At 32.5% G+C, this 26,515-nt stretch overlaps 1 protein-coding gene across 2 annotated transcripts in view; it reads right to left on the reverse strand.

The window, feature by feature from the left end:
- The window catches only part of PPP3CA (protein phosphatase 3 catalytic subunit alpha), a 359,353-nt gene that overhangs the window by 20,489 nt on the left and 312,349 nt on the right, over positions 1 to 26,515 (reverse strand). For both annotated transcript variants that reach the window (XM_031941911.1, XM_031941910.1), the window contains exons 9-10: positions 8,851 to 8,976; positions 7,215 to 7,289 (exon numbers count right to left, since the gene is read on the reverse strand). In XM_031941911.1, coding sequence (XP_031797771.1) covers positions 7,215 to 7,289; positions 8,851 to 8,976 — 201 coding nt within the window. The remainder of the gene's footprint in view (positions 1 to 7,214; positions 7,290 to 8,850; positions 8,977 to 26,515) is intronic.

Below are 26,515 nucleotides of genomic sequence, written 5' to 3' on the forward strand. Positions count from 1 at the left end.
TGATTGAGGCAGAATTCAGAGAGTATTTAAAAGCTTCCAAATAGAATAACTGAGATACGATCTAAAGATTCATTTGAAACATAAAAATGACCTCAAATGCATAACCAGATCTTTGTTAATGAAGAAATTCCAATCAGATAAAATTGAAAGATAATTCAAAATAGATTCTATAGCCCCTAAAGAGTCCTGGGTCTATTAACATATATTCCATCCTTTTCTATGTACAATTCTAAAAGTAAGAATGTAATATAATGTAAATCCAACTATTTCAAAAGATAGGGAAAATCCCAATGGAAAAAAGTAACTCCTAGCTTCACAAAAAAGAAGTCAACTCCTAGTTTCCTAGAGCAAATCAAATGTATTGTCATAAATGACCACGTTTTTAATGAAAGTAAAAAATGTGTTCTCTTAGTAACACATCTGAGTATTGAATTTTGTCTTCCTCTAGAACTTTTCTTGTGTCAGAGGTTTTTTTTGGCCTAAAGACTGTCATCTCAGGATAATGTTTACTTTCAGTTAGAAATTAGTGAAAATAAAATTGTAAGTTTTTTTTTTACATCCTAGTTCATGGATCACTTGAAAAATATCCATGGACCTTTTGGGGGTGTGGGAACCCTAGATCTGCTCAAGAGGAAGATAAGCTGTGGAAGCTGGATGGTGGAGTGTCTAGAGCACTGATGTTGGAGTTAGGAGAACCCAAGTTTAAATCTGGCCTCACACATTTAACATTTAATACTTATTGTGTTACCCTGAGCAAGTCACTTAAAAACAATTACCTCACCAAGAAAAAAAAAAAAGATGAGATAAACCACCTGGTATCCCTATTCCCTTTGTCATCAAAGAAAAAAATAGCATGCTCCTTACCAGAAATTAAATATAACACATATACTATGTAATATATGATTAATATAACATAATCACACTCCTAAAATCGTAATAGTTACATGACTGATACTTTAGTTTTCTGAGTCTCTAAGGCATGAAGCTTCAAGAATTTTTTAATCTTTCATATATGCAATAGGATCAGTGGATTGTGAGATATATGGGAATGTAGGAACTACCTCATGTGAGTTACTCATTTTATAAAAGAAGGTTAAGAGAAAAAAGGGGGGCTCTTTGTCTCTTGATTCCAAATAAATCTCCAGCTGTTCCTACTTTCCAATCACCATCTTTAGTGAGGTTTTAATTGACTCCTATATGTTTCCTTTGCAGTGGGTTTTTACTCTATTGTGTTCCTCCTTCCTGTCCCTGATGACAAATCTAAGTCAGTCTCTACATTACATCACTCTCATCCTCAATAACTATAATGACTACAGGACAGTCACCTTTCTTTTGTCTAATACACAAAATTCTTCACAAACAATTTCTTTTCCAATTTATTTATTTTTTCACTTCTTCCCAACAGAAGCATCACAGTGAACCTTATTTCCTGGGGTCAGGAAGGCCACAGTTCAAATTTAGCCTCAGACACATACTAGTGATGTAATCATAGGTAAGCCACTTAACCTCTTTTCTTCCTCAATTTCTTCATCTGTAAAATGGTTTAATAGTGCTTATCTCCCTAGGTTGTTGTGAGGATAAAATGAGATATTGGCAAACGTTTATTAAAGCATGGTATAAACCATCATCATTCTCATAAGCTTCATTTTTTCCTACAGCTTGAGACACACTAAAATTTTTATCAATATCAACTAAAATGAGTTTTGCATTCATTTTATTTGCTTAATGGCTATTCTACCATTTGAAATCTGTTTCTGTCTTCCTCATAACTGACATTTATGTCCCTGGTACAATTTCCTTTACATCTGTGAATTTTTAAATGATTGGGCTGAAATTTGAATCTTCCCCTTCCCCCATATCTCAGGTAGTGGAAAAGGGGGTAAGAGTGAAGAAATGGAGGGATACCTTTGAAATTACTCTACAATTATCCCTTCCATATCACATTATGAGTATGGTACCCTTGCAATTTGAAAAATCTGTTCAAAATTTCTTGTCCTTCTCTCTGTACCACAACAGAATTCTGAATTGGAGATAAAATATATTGATATTATACAATACTATCCATATATGTTATGCATGTCTGAGTTTCTATACTTCTTCTGGGTCATCTGCTGGCCTTTGCCACCTGTGGCTTCTGCAAAACTCCCCCAGATTTCTCATTTTAATTTTTTATGCCAATTTATGACATAGCAAAACTGGCATGAGAAAAGGCATGATGTGGAGAGCATAACTATAATTTATTGCTACTTGGCCTTAAAAGACTAACATGAAGAGAAATTACTCTAGGCTTAAACCTTAATCTGGGTCTGTTTTAAAATCATGCAATTGCTTTCTTTCATTTTCTTTTGTAATTAAAATTTCTCTTATCCACCTCTCCTATAATGCTTATCCAATATGAGAAACTCATGTTGTACATGCCAAATAAAAAGGAAGATTCATATACAGTTCATCCCAAAAGCCTTGGTAAAACTGGAACTTTTCATAATTTAAAATGGTACTGGGACTTTTGGAAAATATTTTGGTATTTTTTTTAGCTAACAATCTTTATTCTTTAGAATCAAAAAAAAAGTTTTCCTTTTGTTTCAATGTTTCATCTTTTAACTATCCTTCTTGAGTACTCTAATTTCTTCACATCTACTGCCAGACAGAAAAAAATGGGGCATATAATTATATGACAAGAAACCTTTTGTACATCTTTAAAAATGTTAGAAAGAATCATTTAACATTCTTTCATATCATACTGTTAGTTTATATAATTCAGCATAATGTCACTTTTTCTGGTCAATTAAATGTCCCAATAATATTATTGATACATTTTAACCAAACCCTGGTTAAAGTTGAAAACCATTGCTGCTACATTTTTGAACTAATAACCAATTAAAGCTACTATCCTATTAAATTAACTCAAATGTTGTTGAATCTGATACAATTAGCCAATTAATGACACCAGGAAAATCTGAATATTTTCTTACTTTTTTATACTTCATTTTGACCTCTTATCATTTGATACATCTCACTTTTTTTTTCTGTTGTATTGAATTATTTCTCAATGATAACCATTCTCTCTCGCCCTCAATTTTTCAGTTATCATTAGGCAACCATTATCTTTCAGTAATGAAAATCAGCAATGTGGAATGATAAGTGATATGCATGGTGATGTGAATGATCAATTATAGAAACTAACATTTCCTAGTTCTCAGGGCACCATGCTAACTAACAAAAGAGAACTTTCTACCTTAATTTACTTAACTTGTGTATGGCTGTTTATAATTCATAATGTAGAAAATGATAACTATAATGCAGAAAAAAATAACTATTTTAGATTTTTTGTTATGTTCAAATAGCAAAGCTATTCAGTAGTTTGCCAAATATTTGTCATAACAAATAAAGCAATTTGCAGTAGCAAAGAAAATGACTAGGCAGTACTGACACCTACTTCTGAAGGACTAACACAATTCCAATTTATTCCCAATAATACCTAATACAATCTCTTTCAATTTCATGTCTAAAAAGTATAAGAGAGAGAGCGAGAGAGACAGACAGACAGATAGACAGAGACATATAAACAGAAATAGAGAGACCAAGAGATGAGAAGAGAGAATTAAGGAAGGAATGGAGGAACGAAGGAGAGAAGGGAAGGAAGAAGGAAAGAAAGAAGGAAGAAGAGAAGGAAGGAAAAAGAAAGGAAGGAAAGAAGGAAGGAAGGAAGAAAGGAAGGGAGGGAGGGAGAGGAAGAAATTCATGGATTTGTTGGTAAGTTGTGTTAATTATTTAAAAATTGAAATTAGATCACAGAAACCCATTTTACTGGTGTCTATAATTTAGAAGTTTGTACAGGATCAAAAATCTGCTCTGATTCCAGGTGAATTGTTAACATATTCATGGACTAGTATAGGTAAAGACAATAAACAAACAAATGGGATCGTGACAGGGCTACAATGTGGGTTCTTTTTTAGATGAAACTACAGCAAGAAATATTAAATTTTGGTATTTATTAGTTTCATTACATTTTTTTCTTTACTTTTATCACATTGCTTCAGTTGTTTTAAAGTATATCATGTAAGCTTGGGCTGCCAAGTACTAGAGCACCAAAAACAGGCCACATTGGCCACAGAATAGCTCATATTAAAAAAAAAAAAAAAGGGGGGGGGGGGGAAAGACCTGAAAGAAGTTAGTGGGTTTGAGAAAAAAAAAAGTCATTTTTCAACTTAAGAATATTTCTGATGATTGAAAATGTGACTCAGAATTTAAAGCCTTTAGGTTTTAAATGATTTCTGCCATCAAATACTTCACTGGGGCAAAGATTAAAAGGTATACTTTGCTTCACTATTAATTTGATATTTAGTAGTCTTTTTTTCCCCCCTTTACATTCACTTACAAATCCCTTATCGCTTACAAACTCTCATTATTAATGAGGATTAGTAGCTAAAAGAGGTGTATTTACTTAGATTTAAACCTTCTTCCAAATATTTTGGCAATAACAATCAGAAATTGAAACTAGAACACCTTTATATTTTCCAAACTCAAGAATGCAAATATGTAACAGGGAATAAGTATAAATAGATACTGAAGAGAGATTCATTGGTAACAATATAAAAGTTCCCAAAAACAAAGATTAAGTGATTTGTCTCAATTTAGTTGAACCATGAAAAAAATTAACTTCATAAAGAAAAAAAATTAAAGATCAAGACTTTTGAATATCAAGAAACATATCAGAAGAGACTGATGTTGTCTGAGTCTACTATATGATGACAAGAATTTGAGTGGATTAGATATTTTAAGTGATAAAAATATTAAAAAAAGAATACTATGAAAACTGGCAATATCTTAAGAATGAAGAAATAAATCCCTTCCTTTTATATAGAAATTAATGATTGAAATTCCCTCCCTGTGGCCCTTGTCAATGTCACTGTATTTCCCTTATTCCTGAATTCCTCTCTTTCTGGAATATACTTATGGTGTGTGAGATAGGAATGAGTGGGATCCCGGAAAGCCATAAAAAGAAGAAAAAGGACAGAATTACTGTAAAACCAATTTAACTTTAAAACTGCATGAGTAGGATATTCCAATTACATGCATAAGTGTGCATTTTTACATCAACACACCTGGGGTATAAAGATATGCTTCTTTCTGTGTGTCCTTGAGGAAAGACTATAGAGAAATCACATTGTTTGAAGTCACACAATTCAGAAGAGACCGGAAGGAATCTCTTTTGCTTGATTTTTCAAATTTTTTAAAAAGACTATGCCAGTTTCACTCTAGTTGTTCTTTCTCTTAAGAATTTGTTCATCCTTGCTATTCTCATCTTCAAACATTTAGCTCACTATGAAAGTTAAATCCTCTTTGATTTTTCTCATAAAACAGATTCTTCCCCAGTGATAGATAAAGCAGAATAGTGGACAGGGGTCAGTCTTGAAGTTAGGAAGATCTATGATTTGACACAAACTAGTTGTCTGATATTGGCCAAGTCACACATTCTCCTGGGAACTTAGTTTATTTTTCTATAAAATGATGGTACTAGATGCTTTGGAGGTTTCTTCTACCTCAAAATTTACATGTATCAGAATGAAACCACTGACTGCTTTTTCTCAGGAATTAAATAACAATAACCAAATAAATAAATAAATAAAAACACCTTATTTTAATTCAATTCCTAGATAGAAATTATTTCAACTTTTCTATAAAACAGAAACAATAGGAATACTAAGAATTAATAATTTTATTATTATAATTTTGATAGAAGGACAACTAATATTAATTAAGCATTGCCAGGTACTGTGCTATGTGCTTTACAAATATTATCTTATTTGATTCTCACAACAACCCTGGAAGGTAGATGCTGTTATTATCCTCATTTTACAGAGGAAACTGAGGCAAAAAGAAGTGAAATGATTTGCCGAGAGTCACATTGTTAATAAGTAAACATATATAATGGGTCAGGAATTAGATATCACTTGAATTCTCTTTAAAGTGAGGGAATCTTATTAGGGCTAAGGAACTTGTTTCTAAAATAAATTGAAATTATTTAAATACAACTTCTTTTCCTTTGCCATTCTATATATTTTATTCTTGTATATTTTATTCATTCATTTTTGTATTCATTTAATAATAATGCTGTTGTAATGAGTTTAGGACACACATATAAAAAAAAAAGGTTAAGAAAGCCCACTTTCAATGCTATAAACAATAAACAAGTTGCTCATACACAAACTGATGAAATACCAGGTCTATACCCTAAAATTTCTCAAGTAATAAGGAAGTACCTTTTGGATACCCAGAGGTTGATTCTTTCCCCATCTGTAATTGTCCCTATCTTTGAAGAAGTGTTTTTTTTTTCCTTTTGAAAACAGTTTTGTGTAGAAAAAAAAATAGAATATTAAGAAACTGATTATTTACAATGAAGGCAGCTTTCCAAATTTATTGATCTACCATTTAAAAACATTATGTGAAAAAATAATAGAAATTTCAAAAATTAACTCATCACTTAACACAGCACCTTCAAATTGGCAAAATACTTATAATAATATTCTCTCCAGAATAATATTCTCTTCTTTATATAAGAAGAAAATGAGCCACAGAGATGTTAAGTGTCTGAGATCAAATTTGAACTCGGTTCTTCCTGACTCCAGTCTTCACTCTAGCCACTGTACCACCTAGTGTGAATGCTTTCACCACAGATCCAAAATACAGGATTCAAAAGCAAATTATTTAGCCTTATGAGATCCAAGTAAAATTCTTTTTATGTTGTTTACCTTTAAATAATAACCTTTCCCAAGATAATCTACAAATACGTTCAAAATTAAATCTCAAAATGTCAACTAAACTACTAATTGACAAAAGTAGATTTTTTTTCCTTAAAAAAAGTAAGATATAACTATCCAACTCCAACTGATAGTACCTTTTTATTAATATATCAGTTATAAATAAAAATATAATAAATATTTGTAAGATGGAAAAACTTAGTAAAATATTTTTTTACTTTTTCTAGTAAATATCTTCTTGAGAGTTTAATAATAGAGGGATTGAATTTCATGGACTTTCCAAATCTCATATTTTAATTGACTGTGTTAGAAACTGGCAGATATCTCTCATACTCAGGACAATGTCACAACTTATATAGATTCCATACTTCAGGAATCAGTTTCATGAACAACAAAATTCCAAAACACCTCCCAGACACACTCTATAAATGAAAGCTGTAATTAATCTCTTACCATCAAATCCATCTTCTTCAGACCCTAGTTCATCATCTGAGCAGATGTTAAGCACATTTACCAGCATCTCTGTCACTAAGAAAGTAAACAAAAAGGAAACCTGATTTATTTTTCCTATTCTAAACTTAAATTAACTTTTCAGTAATTACATTGATAAAGAATTATAATAATCTGGGATTTGTTTTTCTCCTTAAAAATGGTTTTTTATAAAATAAGAAAATCCATAGGACTTTATGTGGCTCCACTTTATGTTGACCAAATTATAACCATAATATTAGGGAGGTACTAAAACCATGTAAAATAAAATATGATGCCAATTCAGATTTTTAAACCTCAAAGTTAGAAGTGACCACATTAGCAACTCTTATCTAACAAAGAATATCTCCTAAAATATTTCTGAAAAAGAATCATCTTGCCTCTCCTAGAAAGTGTCCACTGAGAGGGAGTCTGATACCTTGCATGGTAATACTACTTTTTAGACAAATCAAATGATTGGAAAAATTTTCTTAAACCAAATAAAATTTGTGCTCACAAGTTCTATCTATTGCTTCTAATTCTGTCTACAAAGACCAAGAAAAACTTAATTTCTCTTTTCCACAATTATTCCTCAAAGTTTTCTTGTTTCTAGACTGATGCTATAGCTTTTCCCGATTTCCTCTCATGGTATGATGGAATCATTATCTTGATCATCATCTTCTGACTATATTTTTTAAATATCACTTTGGAAGGCATAAATTTCCCTGATTGGATGTTTTTAAGGAGGGCCTGATGACAACTTGAGAGCAGTGTCACTGAAGGAATTCATGGAAAAGGTGGGGCTATTGAACTTCTGTATTAGTTATTATTAATAACTGCATATATTAACAAATATCTATTTTTTCTTCCTCCCACTTTCTTTCCCTAACTGAATAGAAAAACAAAATTACTGTAACAAATAATTCTTAAAACCATTCCTTTATCATTTCTTATAGTATAGTGTCATTTCAACCTAAGTCTCACTGATTGCACAGAATTCTCACAGCTAAGGCTAAGGGTATGTTAAGTAATGTATTAATGTGGTGTAAAAGTTGTTTAAAAAAAAAGTTGGTGGTTAGCCATCCACATTAAAATTTCCTTCTTGGATGGAAATATTGAGGAATAGATCTGTTTTCTAGGGGGTTGTGATGCTTTAGTGCTCATTGTCATTTTAATGGAACTATCTGTCTTAATTTTCTACTTCTAGAATACTAAAACAAAGACTGATATTACCATCATTAAAAACAAAAACAATTAAACTGTGAAAGCTCCCAGTTTCCTTTTTCTAATTGAACCTTTCTGAAATGATTAGAAAAAAAAAAAAAGACAGTGAAAACAAATGTCCAAAATGGACTTTACAAGAAAAAAAAAAAAACTATCCATATCTTTATTAAAAATTCTCTACATTTCCCTCTTTCTTTTTACTTCTGTCCCTCCCCTTCCCTCTAATTCAATGATTGCATTCAGCTACAAATGGCTCAGCATTTTTCTCTTTGTCAATGTGGTGCCTAAGTGAAATGCCAATGTGAGCATTTGTGTCCGTTTTGTGTACTTGAGTGGGAGAGATGGTGATTTCTCATGTTGGTTCCTTTAATCACTTTGCTGTGACTTTGTAACTTACCTTTTTCTCCAACAAATGGCAAGGACCAAGTAAAGACATCCATGAAATTTGGAAGCCAGTAAGGATGAGGAGAGCAGTTGAATTGTCTGATGTTCATAACATTGTTCTCATACTTCAATACTGCAGCTAAAAGATAATTAAGAAAAGGAAAACTATAACAAATCTTTTCTCCCAGCAGTTTCAGGAAATTAATTTGTTATGTCCAAATTCCACAACATCAAGGCAAGGATGTTTTCATTAATTATAGGCATACTCCAGGCATGTGATGAATACTTGCCACCTATATGAATACAAACTACAAGGAAGAAAACTCTGAAATCTATTTATATACATGCCATTAAATATGTCACAAGCTGAATGAAACTTGAGTTCATGAATGTTAGTTTGTATATAATACCTAGGAAAAAAATTCCTAGATAAATTATATTGTTTGAGAAAGCTTAAAACTTTTCCATATATGTGAATTAGCAATTTCATCTCTTTCTAAAAGCTGTATTATTCAATCAGAACATGTACTATTTATAGCAAAAGTTATAAAGTTGTTTCCTTGACTGACAATATGAGGCATTGTGATTGGTTCTTATTGTACATACTTACTAGAAAAAGTTTCTACCCTCATCTCCTGAATGGACACTAGCTATGGATCTTGGCAGAAAAAAGAGCCAGCCTCCCCTGTCCTCCCACCAGCTTTGCTATCTCTGGGTTTCTGTAGCCAGTTTATATCAAAGTATAGGATTATAGAATATTGGAGTAGATAAGATTTTTGTTATAAAAAAACAAATTTAGTTATAAAAAATTAATAAAAGTAGTAAAAGACTCTAACTTACTACTCAATATATAAATCTTTTTTATAATATTCTGGATGATTGATCACTTAATCATTCAATCAACAACCAATAGGTAAATTTGTTATAAGTAGTGGTAACACAAATGAAAGTTAAGGCTGTCTCTGCTCTTAAGGATTTCCATTATACTAGAGTAGAGGATTTTAAATTTTTTTTTGTCCTGAACCCTCTGACAATCTGATGAAACTTAGCAATCCACCTCAGAATAATGATTTAATTGCATAAAATAAAATACATAGGTTAAAAAGGAAATTAATTACATTGAAAGACAATTACCTAATTTTTTTTTAAGGTTCCATTATTCTACATTAAGAAATCCTATACAAGGGAGATTTACTGTGTTCATAAACAAGGAAATACAGCTATTTATAAAATAGATAACATGGGGAGAAGAGCATTAACAGCCAGTAGAATTAGTAATTACTGTTTTAATACCCTAACTACCAGAGAATGCAATATTGTTGGTCAAGTCTCATAATTGGAAATCTTTCATATTTGACTCGTAACTTCTATCCACTGTTCTGTCTTTTGGAGGAATATAAAATTTCCACCTTTTGCCATATACCCAATGCACATGCTGGCCTTCTAAATATCAGAAATCATGTGTCATCTCTTTCCTTATTTTCTAGTATAATGGTCCCCAATTTCTTCAAGTGTTCCTTTTATGATAAAGTTTCTTGATGCCCCTATCATGGTAATTTTCCATCTCTGGATATTTTCTAGTTATCTATGTCCTTCTTAAAATGAAACACCCAGAATTTAGTATAATAATCCAAAAGCTCCTTAAAGGCAAGGATTATCCCACTTTTTAAAAATTTATATCTCTGGCTCCTATTGAGTACCTAACTTTACTCAGTGCTTGTTGAATTAAACCAAGTTTAGTGCTTATCAAGATTTAGTGCCTATTGAGATTGTATTGGCTTTTAAAAGTTAAATGAATCACATAGTAATAAGCTTGTGGCCAACTAACACTATACTGAAAAACAGCATGATCACTGCCTAAAGTCACATGTTATTTGCTACAAAGTCAGAAGAGGGACAAGGTGGATATAGTTCTTCCTACCAAGGAGGACAATGGAATCAATGATTATGCAGCTAGCACATCACTACGTAGCTACATGCCTAGAGTTTCATGAGGCCCCTGTAGCCAGAGAGTCCCAACAACTAGGCTTGAAGGATAGCTGTCCTCTACCTACTAGATCCATATACAGTGGAATTCCCATGTGCATTTATGAGCTCTCACTTCCTTATGGAACACAAGAGAAATTATAACATATCTTTGTCTACTATTTCATTTAGCCTAATAATACATTTATGTATTATAAAAACAAAACAAAAAACCAAAAACATCTCCTATCTTTATAAGTATATTTTTACAGTTTGGAATGGAAAAAAAAAAAGGCAATGTAGCTTACAGCTACCCTTGTTATCACACTAACATCTGCTCCACATAAAACTAATTCTATTTTTGAATACTATGTGTTCACAACAGCAGCTTCACCTTTTATCTTTGGGAATATTTTTCATGCATATTAACTACTGTTTGTGAAAAGTAATACCTCTTTCATGTCTCATCTATGTTTTATTAGCTTGTGGTTGATACAGAAAGAGGAGAAAAAAATTGATGTTTAAAGGGGAGGAGATAAGTGGCGCAAGGAATGATACATTGAAGAGAAAAGCACATATATTCTTGTTCTCTTATATTGATTTATCATTTGAGCATCTGACATCATCAAAAGTAAATGTTGGGAAAAATGGAAGTATGGAAAAAACTAAACAAAATAGGAAAAGAAAACATATTTTCCTATGAAAGTATACAGAGGTGTGAGTCATTACAATGGTAGTACTTTATAAGTTTTGAGTTGAAAACAAAGAAACTGGTCAGCAACACAAACACATCACCTACATTATGAAATATACAATACTGGTGGGGAGATGGAAGAATGGTGCGTCAAGGTATATAAATTCATCTTCCTATTTATTTTCCTTCAACAAAGAACAACAGAATAGCAACCAGGTTCTGGGTTCTAATCCTGTTTTAGCTCTGTCACTTATTAGTTGCATGGTTTTGACAGAGTGAAGTAGCCTGTCTTTGAGTCTCAGTTTCCAAATCTATAAAATGTAGGCAGTGAATCAAATGACATTTAAGATGACTCAGGTAATATTGACTAAAGACAGTTATGTCAAAAGATGCTCTAGTTACATGAGAAAACATTCAAGTTTTCAATCTACATAACTAAATTCCCCCCATATTTTCAAAAGAATACTGTGAATTTGCAACTTTTTTTTCCCCCACCTCTGTTTCTTCCCCTCTAGAAACATGCCTTTTATACACAGCATAGTGGAAAAAGCACTGGATTTACAATCAAAATACTTGCGTTAAAATCTTGGCTTTGCTACTTAATGTTCAGTGTGAATGTGGGCAAGGTAAGCCTCTTGACTTTAGTTTCCTTACCTAAAAATGAAGTGTTTGGACTCAGCTTCTAAGGTTCTTTACAACTTTAAATTTGTGACCTCATTATCTCTAGTCACACATTTTAAATAGTCTCTTTATAACATATAAGTTATTTAGATAAAACCAAATCAAACATCCCCAACCACCCAAAGTCACGAAATTCACAGTTCAACTTTGTGCCTCACCTCCCACATCACCACCCATACCACCTGTCGTTGACTGGCATTACCAAAATCAGTTACAGTGTTAACAGTGCACTATTATCTGAAATGCATGAAAAGCATTCATCCTTGGTGGGATGTAAGCATGACACACTCAGTTATCCAAAGCTACCTCCTCCGTGTACAGTTCTGAGAAAGAGGAAAAATCTCCACTGAAAGACTTTATTCCATCCCTCATACTTTCTGTAGAGAAAAGTCACATTTTTAATGGTCAACCTTTCTAGAGTTCTGCTAATAGATACCCCATATGGATATTAAATTACTATCTTTTACATAGAGAAGATTAAGAAACAAAAAGTCAATTCTATTTCACTTCCATATATGTGTGAAAAAATATTGAAAGGAATTATGGTATGGTCTAAAGAATACTAGATTGGAAGGCATTTATCCCAGGTGAACCACCATGTAATTTTTGACAAGTGTATTTGACAAGTTAATTATCTTATTTGTAAATTATATTTGAAGTATCTTTCTCCTGCAGTGTGACCATGTCTAATGCCTAATGATCTTTTCATTTTAATGGCTTATTCTCAATCCTTTTTTCCTAGTAACAATTGTCACTACTGACCACCATTTCCTCCTGGCTAATTTCTCCTCTTTGGATTGTTGTGACATATTCTTTTTTTCTCCTTTCCATCAATCTGCATCTTCTCACTCTTCTTTGCTGGATATTTGCTATCGTGATGCCTAATGGCAAATTAAAAGATCTGTCCTGCAGTCCCTCTTCTAGTTCTTCTAAATTCTCCCCTTTTGTGATCATATTGGATCCCAGGTATTTAATTATCATTTTTATGCATATGACTCCCAAATCTATATATCTAATTCATGGTTCTTTTAAATTCCCATCTTAAAGCAATTGGCTATGGGTTATTTAAAACTGGTGGACTACAGGCATTTCAGATTAACAAGTCCAAAACAAAATTAATTTTCTTCCCCCCTTTGAACTTTTAGTCCATTCCTCCCTATTACTATTATTATTAAGTTACCACCATCCTTTTGGTGGCCCAAATTCAGAATCTTGCTATCATTTTAAACCTTTACTCCTAATCAAGTCAAATATCGAGTTAGTTATCAGATTTTATAATTTCTATCTCCATAATATCTCATATATTTTCTCCTCCTCTTATACAATTACTAGCCTACTTCATATCCTTTTAAACTCTTTAATTAGCTTCCTATTTCCTGTCTCAAGTTCCTCCTAACTTTTTTCTTCATGCAGCCATCAAAGTGATTTTCCTAAAGGCCAGCTCTTGACTATGCCATCTCCTCAGTCAATAAAATTTAGTGGCTTCCTATTACCCCAAGGACAAATTATAAACTTTTTCAATTATTCCTCTTTATAGTTTTCCACAACCTGGTTCCTTCCTAGCTTTCAAACGTATTTAATTATAGTTACCATATACATATATACTATTTTAGGATTTTTAAAGCACTTTTTCTGTTATCTCACTTAATTTTCTCACATCCCAGCACAGTGATTACTGTTATTAATTATTCCACAGATGCAGAATCTGAGTAAGTTCAGGGTATAATAGCTAATAAGTGTCTGGGGCAGAAATTAAACTGAGATCTTCTTGACTCAAAATTCTATCCACTGTACCATGTAGCTTCCTGGACATTATTCTCCTCCCTTCTATGTAGAGTCCAGTCATCTAATAACTATACATTTGACCAGCCTTGACTAATCTATTTATCTATCTATCTTGTACTGTGTAGACAGCTAGATAGCATAAGGCACTGAATGCTGGGACTGAAGTCAGGAAGATTTGAGTTAAAATCTAATCTTAGACACTTATTTCTGACCCTGGGTATATCAGTTAGTCCTATTTGTTTTAGTTTCCTCATATGTAAAAATGAGCAAGAGAAGGGAATAGTAAGCCATTTCGATATCTTTGCCAAAGAAATCCCAATGAAAACTCATGAAGAGTTAGACACGAACAACAAAATATTGCATATGTGTGTATGTGTGTGTGTGTGTGTGTAGTGTGAGAGAGAGAGAGAGAGAGAGAGCGCATGTGTGTATGTGTGTGGGTGAAATAGAGAGAGACAGAGACAGAGACAGAGAAAGACAGAGAGAGATGGAGACAGGCATAGACAGGCAGAGAGGGAGATTTTCTTTCTCTGAATGTAAGCTTCATGAGGGTAGGAATGACTTTTATTTTATCTTTCTGTCTTCATCCCTTAGCACTGTTATCTGAGATATGCAGAGATTCTACAGGGACATGAAAGCACTTCTTAAGATCAGTTAGTTGTCACATGGGACTTAATGGTTTACAAAGTGATTTATATATATTGTATACAACTCTCTAAGGTAAATGTTATTATTATCTCCATTTTGCAGATGAGGACACTGAGGCTGTGAAGTTATGTGATTTATGCAGGGTCACATAGATGATTCATTATGTGTTTGGCAGCTCTTTTAAATTATAGTTGCAATCTGCACATATGGGTTCTTTGTCTAGTATTTGGAAAAGTTGTGTATCTGTGTGTGTATGTGGGGAATTAAGTAATTTTTTTTCTATAGCATTTTCTTACTTTCTTTCTTTTTTTTTTTTAATTGCAAGAGACACTCTGGAAAGCAAGCTATTAGAATTACCAAATGTCTTTTCTGTGGACAGGTACATTCCTATTTACTTTGTTGTTTGTATAGTCTAGTGTTATGCTCAATAGATAGTGAATGACTCAAAAAAAAAATCTTAGTTAAAAAAGGTTAAGTGGTTTGCCGAGGCTCACATAGCAAGTGTCTGAAATCAAATTTGAACTCAGATCCTCTGGACTTCAGACCTGGCTCTCTGTCCACTGAGTCACCTCGTTTTCCTAAAACTTCATTATGGGAAGGCCCAGGAAGAAGACCTGAGTATGAATCTTGCCTCAGGAACCAGTGGCATAATAATAGTACCTTTCTCATAGTTGCCCCTTTAAGAAAAAAAAATAGTATTTCACTTTTCTCCAATTACATGTAAAATAATTTTCAACATTCATTTTTTTCAACATTCAATTTTTAAAATTGAGTTTCAAATTCTTTCCCTCCCTTTTTACCCTCCAGCAACTCTTAAAGTCCTTTTTAGATGCTAGTTATTATTATCAGTGCTTACACAGAGTAAGTATTACATACAATATACATACAATGGCATAATGTTAAGTGGTTAATCAATGCTTTGTTGATTAGTAAATTCTATCTGATCCATAAATTTTAATCAACATGAAATATTATTATTTATAGATTCTGATTTAGGTATACTGAATTCAGTTGAGGTTACAAAATCATGGCTAGTATATTTCTTAAACATATCATTACAATGGATTTTTGGAATGTTTTCCTATTATTCCTATTATATTTCTCATTATTCCAAAAAGTAGTTCATATCACTGCTAGACTATTCTTCTTTATACAAAAACTTGGTCATACCATTTCTTGGATTAAAACCCTACAATGGATCCCCAATGACTAAAGGATACAGTTGAAAACATTTAGCCTAATATTGAAGGTTTTCCATAGATTAATACCTCCTTATATTTCCTGATTTAATTCACATGGTTCTTAAGAATAAACTCTTATCAGCCAAGTTGTCCATCTGCCCTATATCTGCTATGCTTTCATTATGACTTGCTTTTATTCAATGTTCTCTGTACTTTTAGAACTTTCTCTCTTCCCCTCTGCCTAGTGGATAGTTTTCTGTTTTTAAAGCCTAACTCAGATGTTAACCAGAAGTCAGCAAAAATTCCCTTAAGGCTACCCCTTCCCTCTCCCCCCCAAAAAAATTCATGTGGCATTTTGTTTGTACCTACCATGAATTAATTCTATGAATGTATATGCAATTTGTCTATTCTTCAACCAAATCATAAACAACATGAATTCAAGAATCATGTTTTATTAAACCTTATATTTCTCTCATTCCCAAAATATACTACAAGTATTTAAGAATTGCTCTGTAGATGGCAAAATTTTTTAGAATTATCATGTGATGGTGATGATAGATGGAGATACATGAGGTATGAAACTTCCATGAGAGTAAAACAGAAATCCACTTCACCACTAAGGCATTGAAAAGTCTGACAATTTAAGAGTTGACCAGCATATGACACAGGTCCTACAATTTATAGCTCATTCTCCTAGCCATTCCCACCCACTCACTCTCTGGTCCAATTATACTTTGTTTTTTATAACAGTAGGGGTGAGAGAATTATTAAAGAATCTGTAGCAACAGAAGACCACATAATTAGTATTGCCTTAAATTCATTTCATGAACCAGCTACACGTAAAAAATGGAAATATGGTATCTGGTTAGATGAATATTACAATCTGGTTATTTAGAAATTACTTGCCTAGAATTTAATCTGTCACAGGATCAAAGAATTGGAAGAGACTTCAGATATCAAATCCAAATGGAAATTGTCCAAGAGTCCTTTCTACAGTACACTTGACAAGTATCCCACCAGCCTTTGCATAAAGTCCTCCAATCAGAAGGATGATACCTTTCAAGAGGCTCATTGCACTTTTGCTCATAAGGTTTTCCTTAATCATTAGGAAGTTTCCCCCTTTATATTTGTTTCATTATCAGCTATTACATGACTTGTGGAAAGAATCATGAAATAACAATTATGATACTACTAACTATCCTTTGGCAATGTATCTAGATGAGCCATACCTCTGAGAATTTCCCACTAATAATTTTACTAGCTATAACTAACTGAGAAGAAACTTACAGGTAAATTGGGGTTGTCATGAGATAATGAAACCAGGACACCCAAGTGTTTTTAAGTGGGGAATTTTTGAAGGACTGACTACTGAAAAGCTGAACATATAAGAAAGATATTCATTGGGACAGAGGTCTGTGTATGTGTGTGTTTGTGTGTAAAAAGTATATGATACTTTGAAATTTGCAAAATACTTCATAAATACTTTATCATTTCAACTCTGTGAGGTGCCATAATTATCCCCATTTTTCAGATGAGAAAATTTAGGCTGAGATAGGTTAAATGATTTGCCTATGGTCATATGACTAGTGTCTAAGAGTTTTTAAAAAAATGAATAAGCATTAATATAGCACTATGTACTAGGTACTTTGCTAAGTGCTTTTTAAAAAATACAATAAATATCTTTTTTTTGATCCTCACAACAACTCTCTGAGAGGTAGGTGCTATTATTATTATTTTATAGTAGAGGAAAGTGAGCAATAAAACTTGCCAGGGTCATACAACTGAGGGGGGATTTGAAGACAGGTGTTCTGACTCCAGCAATCCAGCACTCTGCCAGCTGGCATTCGTATAATTTTCCCCTTAAGCACCTATTTGCCTACTCACTAAGCCCTAGCATCTCTCCATTTCATCTACCATACAATGTATAATCCTATTTGTCTTTTAAAGCCTGTCACAAACTGGTTACAATCACTCTAAGGAGTGTCACACATATCCCCTTTCTGCATTCTAGTCAAACTGTCCTGTTTCAGTTCTTCACACACATTCTATCTTTCATATCTATGACTTTGCCCTTGTATTGATAATCCTATATGTTTGCAATGCATTCTCGCCTCACAAAGAACTACCTTATACACAAAGCCTTTCCTGATCTATCCAACTATTTCTTTTCTACTGGTAGTTAAAACTACCTTGTTAAATGTTTAGCTACCTAATCTTCATTTTCTATTTATTTTGTTCCTTTTTATTCTCTCTCTCTGCGTCTGTCTCTCTTTGTGCATGTGTTTGTGTTTATGTCTGTTTATGTATGTATTTCTGCCTCTTCTCCTCCTTGGCACTGGAATGCAAGATCCTAGAATCTAGGAAATACTTCATTCTTTATAATTGTAAATCAAGGGCCTATTACATTACATGGCACAGAGGAGTTTAAGAAATGAATGTTGAAGTGAACAGAATTGTAAATATGGGTAGGACCAGATATTAAATTTCCGTCTTGCTCTAAAGCTTATGATCCTCTATACACATGCAAACAATATGCAAGTCACTTAAAACTTAGCAATCTTATGAATGAAAGGCATAGAAAAAGCTCTCTGTGACCATCTTTAAGCTGCTATCAGGTGAAAAAAAGGGACATGGTAATCCTAGCTCTCCACTGATTAACTGTTGCTATAAACAATATAGCAATAATATAACAATATAAAAATAAACAATATAGCAACACTATTGACAACCTTAACTTCAAAAAAATGTAACTAGAGCAATTGTACAAAGGTACTAGATATTAAAAACATCGCTATCATTTTATAATGTGATTTTTTTTTCAAAATTATATTTAAAATCCAGCCCTAAAGCAAAACATGCTCTAAATTTTATATGAGATCTCCAAGACAGTTTTGCCTCTGAGATGTTACTTGGTTGACTATTTTACTTTTTACAGTGTTAGTCGGGGACCTGGGTACATTTCTACACCAGTGCTACACATGTCAGCTAATCTAAAATTTTAAGCTCCATTGAGTCTAGAAAGTTTTTTTTTTTTCTTAATATGTATCCAAAGCACTAGTCATTCTTTTGGTGCTCAATAACCTTCAAAAAACAAAAAACTAACCCACAGATCTTCAGAATTGCAAGAGTTTTCATGCTTCTCTGCACTCTCCCTCCCCAAATAAACAATATACCTGACAAATAATCATATTCTTGATGTCTGAACACTTCCAAATTAGAATACAGAGCCTAGTCTGCTTTGAATTATATGCATTGCTAAGAACATTTCTTTATATTGAGTCTAATTTTTTTTTGCCTAATTTATGCTTTTTAATACTGTTCTCTAGGGGAAGGTAGTATAAGTTTAATTCTTTATACAACTGATAGCCTCTTCAAACACTTAAACAGACCAATCATATTGTCACTGTTAAATCTTCTATAAGCTAAATATTCTTTTTTTCTTAAATGTATTTTTGTATAGTATGATATTCATTCCTTTCATAAATTCAATCACCCTATCCTAGTCTTTTTTTTTTTTTTGTTTGTTTGTTTTGTTTTGTTTTTTAATGTGGCCTCCAGAACTGAATTCAATGCTCCAGATGTAATCTGACCAAGTTATAATGTAGCAATGCTATTACCTTCTTTGTTCTGGATACCATTCCTCTATTAATATAACTGAAGATGGCATGAGACTTTCTGGCGAACATGTCATGCTGTTAACTTATACTGAGCTTATAGTTCACTAAAATCCTCATGTATTTTTATATGAATTATAGTCTAGCCACATATCCCCCTTCTATACATGTACACTTGAATTTTTGAATTTAGTTATCTACTTTAAATTTATCTTATTAGATTTAGCAGATTTCTGGCCTGTCAAGAATTTTGTAATTATCACAGAAAAAAATGATAGTTGACCTTTCCAGGTTCCTGTCACCCCAAGATTTGAAGAGCAGTTCATTAAAACGTTCATTTAAAAATGTTCAACAGAATAAAAGCAAAAATAGATTGTAGGAGACACTCTACTAGAGGCATCAGTTCTCCGTTTGTTCAACCAGATATACAACCACCTGCTTAACTATCCAATCAAAGTTTCTCCATCTTTCCTACAAGGATATCATGAGATATTTGGTCAAATACCTTGTTGAAATTTATACAACTCATTAACTTTAAGTCAAACACATAAACATATCAATGTGTTTCAAGAGTCCAAATAATCAATGTTTAGTTTAGTTAAGAGTCAAAGGATTAAAGGGTGATCAGAGTATAAAATCTCAATGGGTGATTTCTTTATTCATTTCTCCCCTTCCCATTAATTAATATTTAAACAGAAAGCAAGTTGAGTTCAGAACTGAAACTAAAACTGTTTAGAAAGAGGCCTCCAGCAGTGTTCCTGACCCATTCTCATAGTGCAGCTGGATAAACAGAAACAGAAACACATTGGTGCTTTGGGGGATAGTTTTAAAAATGGGAGAAATGAATTATTTATTTTAGGATAACCTAAAAGCTACTCTAACTTACACTGTATTAATAATTTATATATTTGAATATACTGCACTCAAAGATAATTTTAAAGAAACAAGCAACACTTCATTTCAAAGACTTCTTTTCCTCTTATGAAAGCTGGATAGAATTACCTGAAAAGTGACTTGAAAAATAAAAAATGTGAGCTACATAACAGCTGAATGAATATGCCACTCCAAAATCTTTATATATAACACTATTTAGCAGAGATGAAATCAAATATTACTTGCAAACTACTGAGACTGGAGGATGGGAAACATTTCATATTATAGTATATTACTGAATAACAAATGCTTAAAAAATAATTGTACCAAACTGTATCATTCAAGATGAAAAAGAAAAGGCAATTACCAGCACAGAACAAATTAATATGCCATATTATATATCATAGGAGCAAAAAGCTTTGGAAAACATTTTACTGAAAAACCTCATTACCCTCTGAGGTTATAACTAAATTGAACCATTCCTCTCGAGTCGCAATATCTACTTCTGCTAGTCATCTTTCTGTATTCAAAGAAATTATTATGAATGACTTGGCTCCTTGGTTCTAGTTGACTTTTCAAATCTCCAAGGAAAGAAATCTTATATGTTCTGATGAAATGCCTAGGTCCTCAAAAAAAATAGACTAGAATTTTTCCTTGGAAAAATCTTATTTTCTCTCCATTGAACATACATGTTTCCATTGATTCTAGCCCTCATAGAGATAGGTAACAGGTAAATATCCTGCTTTTAAGAAAGAAAATTTTATTAATGGCTATTCCTAAGAATTAGAAATTTAAGTGTAGATAACCATGTAAACTTAAGGCATCTTTTTGGAAAGTTGTGAAATGGTTCTTCTGTTGATGGTGCCTATATCACCTCCATCAATTTGGTCATGGAAATTTGATCTGTGGTTGTTTGTATATACCAAACAAATATTTAAATAATATGCACATTTAAGTATGCTTTCAACAACAACAAAAAAGATGATTTGAACATTAAAAGTGCTTGGAAGTACTTTGAATCATGCAATACCTAATCACTATAAAGATCAATTTGGTCTGATTGAAGGGTAGAAAACTTCAGTGGAGGAAAAGTCTAGTCTATGGATTAGCTCTAGTCCATGGATTAATTTCATCTAATCTATAAAGTTATTACCAAAAAGTGATCCCACTCATGTGTGTAATTGCAAAAAATAACAAGTTCTGAATGCCTTTAGTGGAAAAATTCTAAAGGCTAACAAGATAGAACATTTTTAATAAAGAAAGAAAGAAGAACAAAAAATATGAGAACCACCACAGAATAAATGTGTAGGTACTGAATAAATAATTTTTGAAAAAAAATTTATAAATCAAATGAAGATAGCCCAATTGTACCTGATCTAAAACTATATTATAAAGTAGCAGTCATCAAAACCATTTGATATTGGCTAAGAAATAGACTAGTTGATAGGTGGAATAGGTTAGGTTCACAGGACAAAATAGTCAATAACTATAGTAATCTAGTGTTTGACAAACCCAAAGATGCCAATTTTGGGGGTATGAATTACTATTTGACAAAAACTATTGGGAAAATTGGAAATTAGTATGGCAGAAACTAGGCATTGACCTATTCTTAACACCATATGGGTTCATGATCTAGGTGTAAAGAATAAGATTATAAATAAATTAGAAGAACATAGGATAGAATACTTCTCAGATCTGTGGAGGAGGAAAGAATTTGTGACCACAGAAGATCACAAAATAGAAAATTTTGATTATATCAAATTAAAAAGCTTTTGTACAAACAAAACTAATATAGACAAGATTAGAAGGGAAGCAATAAACTGGGAAAACATTTTTACAGCTAAAGGTTCTGATAAAGGCCTCATTTCCAAAATATAGAGAATTGACTCTAATTTATAAGAAATCAAGCCATTCTCCAATTGATAAATGGTCAAAGGATATGAACTGACAATTTTCAGATAAAGAAATTGAAATTATTTATACTCATATGAAAAGGAGTTCCAAATCATTATTGATCAGAGAAATGCAAATCAAGACAACTCTGAGATTCCAATACACACCTGTCAGACTGGGTAAGACGACAGGAAAAGATAATGATGGATGTTGGAGGGGATGTGGGAAAACTGTCACACTGATGCATTGTTGGTGGAGTTGTGAATGGATCCAAACATTCTGGAAAGCAATTTGGTACTATACTCAAAAAGTTATCAAACTGTGCATACCCTTTGATCTAGCAGTGTTACTACTGGGCTTATATACCAAAAAGATATTACAGAAGGGAAAGGGACCCGTATGGACAAAAATGTTTGTGGCAGCCCTTTTCATAGTGGCTAGAAACTGGAAATTGAATGGATGCCCATCAACTGGAGAATGGCTGAGTAAATTGTGGTATATGAAATTTATGGAATATTATTGTGTTGTAAGAAATGATCAGCAGGATGAATACAGAGAGGCTTGAAGTGACATACATGAACTGATGCTAAGTGAATGAGCAGAACCAGGAGATCATTATACACTTCAACAATGATTCATTTGATGAGGATCAATTCTGATGAAAGTGGCTATCTTCAACAATGAGAGGATCCAAATCAGTTCCAATAGATCAGTGATGAACAGAACCAGCGATACCCAGCGAAAAAACGCTGGGAAATGAGTATGGATCACAACATAGCATTTTTACTCTTTCTGTTATTGTTTGCTTGAATTTTTGTTTTTCTTCCCAGGTTATTTTTACCTTCTTTCTAAATCCGATATTTCTTGTGTAACAAGATAACTGTATAAACATGTATACATATATTGTATTTAACATATACTTTAACATATTTAATATGTATAGGACTATCTGCCATCTGGGGAGGAAGTGGAGGGAAGGAGGGGAAAAGTTGGAACAGAAGTTTTTACAAGGGTCAATCCCCATGCATATGTTTTGTCAATAAAAAGTTATAATAATAATAAAAAAAAGAATCTCTAAGCTTATACAAACATGAAGGAATTAAAATCCTTATATTTGGCATTTTCATATCATTTTCTCATTAAAAAATCTACAGAACAATGTTTTCTTTTTCTTTTTTTCCCTCTTTTTTAATAAGAAAGAACAAAATCAGTTAATTTGTTAGAGGCAATGTAGGACAGCATAACAAAGTCCTGCATGTTAATACCATCTCAAGCATCTATGGTGAGATGATGGCAAAACACTTGACCTTTCTGACCCTCAGTTTTCTCATCTGTAAAATGAGGATATTAATATTATAGAGTATCTGTATCTCAGAATTTATTCACACAAACTGAGTTTGCAATTTTCTCTTTCCTAAGTGTCTATTTGTCTGTCTCTCCTTTCTTTGTATTCCCAACTTATAGCACAGTGCCTGGTATATATTAAATATTTAATAAATTCTTGATGACTTGGTTTGAGTCTTCATTTCCTTTATCTATCTAAAATATAGGTATAAGGTTAAAGAACCAGACATTTATAGCTGAAAGAAACCTTAAAGGTCATCTAGCCCAACTTCCTTATTTGAATTTGAGATTAAATGACTCTCAAAGATCACAAGGCTTAGTATGTGGTAGAGCTGGGAATTAAACCATATTCTCTCTGAGTTTAAATTCAGCATTTTTTCCACTGAACCATGCTGCTCCTCTTGATTTTTCATCTTCTATTGTATTAAAGTTTTATAGGCTTTATTCTTAATATAAAAATCAAGTTTTTGCAACACTCATTTCTTTCTCTTAATATATATATAGGAGAACACATACACATATATTTACACATAGTCTAGTATAATAGATATTTAGTAAAATAAATAAAATTATAACCATATACAGATATATTATTTTACTAAAACCTTTGATGTTATATAAACAGCCTCCTCATCTTGCTAATTCTCTTGCATTATGGAAAACTGGTTATCACAGGGAAATGCAAATTCAGTCAGCTCTCTTTTCTTCTGGATCGATGAGTGGTGGTGAAGTAGAGTATGTATTAATGAATAATTATTTAATAAATCACTGGAGCTTCAATTTTCCCATTTATCTTTTTCATAAAAAATAGTACAGCTATTCAACTCTCAATGAGTTCTAAGGTAAGGTCTAGCACTGGAATGCCCCAAAAGGAAAGGAGTTGTTAATGTATGATCTATGAAATTGTGTGTGTGTGCATGTGTGTTTTAATATTTGATAATTGCATTTCAAGATAATTGGTTTTCTTTGCAATTCTAGTTTCTTTTTGCATTTAAAAACATTCTTCTGAGAAAGGGTCCTTAGGCTTGATCAGATTAACCAAGAAATCCCTGACACAAGTAAGTTCCCTGCTATAAAGAGAACACAAGAGTACTGCAACTCACCAGGCAACGCATTATAAACTTATCACAAACTTTCTATGAAGTTTGCATATAATGGAGGTGAAGGGGGTCAATGCCTAAATTAAAAAAAAAATAATCCAAATGTATTGAGAAAATGTCTTTAGAGTTATATTCATTACTAAATGCATCTTTGGTTTTAATTTCCAGATCAATCAATTTCAAGGAACACAGTTATTACTTGTATCCTTTATAGAATGTATGATGCTTGATCTGCCTTTAAAAAAATTATCAGTCTATCGTGGAGATAAGATTATTACAGTACAAAAAATGAAAAGTGCTACATATGTGGAAACGGGAATATATGCTATAGCAAGGGAATAAGTAGACTACTTTCTTTTGTATGAAAAGTTCATATAAAGAGGAAAAGAGATAAAACTGGAAAGTTTCATATCTTGAATGTAAGGCTACATATAAGCCTTTGGATTCTTTGTATAGTTAATAGCAAACCACTGAAAGTTTCTGAAGAGTTTATAGCTCTTTGGAAAAAATTAGTTATTTTCTTGGCTTCCTCATTTGTAAGACAAGAGGGTTGAATTGAATAATTCCTTGGAGTTCCTTCTGACTCTACCATTCTGTGACCCTACAATCTAAGATTTAAGGGATTAACATATTAAAAACATTGTTTTAGGAAGATCAAAGCAACTGTTGTGCAGAAAGAGGTGGAAGAGTGAAGAGAGAATGGAAGCAAACAGACCAGTTAGTAGAATCTTTCAGAAGTCAAGGTTTAAGATATGAACCATATTTTCTAGGGAAATAGACAAGGGAATGCATAAGATGAGTATGTTTTGGAAAGATAATCTGCCTGGAATACTCTGTTGGAACTGTTGGGCTGATCATTGTGTTGATTATGGCTGTCATTAGGTGTTAAATTCTAAGGAAAAAACCCTATTTAACATTTCCCCCACTTTTCTAAGGGCTCTGCAAGAGCTGTAAGGGAAAAATAACATCATATCACAATTACCATGTTTGCAATTTCAAATTTTCTTAAATTCATCTATGTTGCTAAGACTCACACTGTACTCTGAAGCTCAGACTTTTTGCTGCTATCTTCTTGTTGGCTCTCCTTTGAAGTTGCTGGCAAAGCAATTTTGTGACTTGTTTCTTTACTCTGGTTAACATTAATTTTATTCAAATATACTAACTCTTACTTTTAGCAATGAATAAATGGCTTCCACCCCCATATACAGTATACAATGTTAGCATAATAGCTTTAAAGTGCTTCAGAGATTTTACACAAAAGTCTATTAAAATTATGCTCACATTGAAATGAGCATCTTTCTCTTCTCTCTCTCTGATCAGTTTGTCTTTTTGTCTCCAGAGAATTCTTTTGTTTTTTGGAGAGATTTCAAAATTGCGATGCTTTTATTCTCTTCCTTAGAGAAGTGTCTTCACCCACATGGCAAGAGAATATAACGCCAGAACCACAGATCCTCAAATTGCAGAACAAGACTTGATACCTCATCTTTTCTCACAATTACATCAACTACCCATCCTGTCTTTAAACTTAGATTGACATACAATCATTCCATCTTATTGGACAAAGAGGAAAAATCCTTTTTTTTTTTTTTTTTTTTTTTTTTACTTTTTTGACTGAGTTTCTCTTATTTTAAAATAAGTGTAGTGCTTTGGGTTAAAAAGGACATTTTGCTCTTGCAAAAATATTTTATTATGGCAATTATGGCAGAGTTATAAAAGCTTTAACAGTGATTACAAAAAAGTAACAAAAATGTTCTTTCTTATATAGAACTTTGGTAAAACACAAAATCAGAAAGTTGAAAAGGACCTTGAGAGATCATTTGGATTTATTGGAGATAATATTGGGAAGACTCTAACTTTCTTATAAACCTGCCAGCCAAATTGCTTTGTTGTGACTTTTCCT

The sequence above is a fragment of the Sarcophilus harrisii genome, chromosome 6 (assembly GCF_902635505.1).
Source record: "Sarcophilus harrisii chromosome 6, mSarHar1.11, whole genome shotgun sequence".
NCBI lineage: Eukaryota > Metazoa > Chordata > Mammalia > Dasyuromorphia > Dasyuridae > Sarcophilus > Sarcophilus harrisii.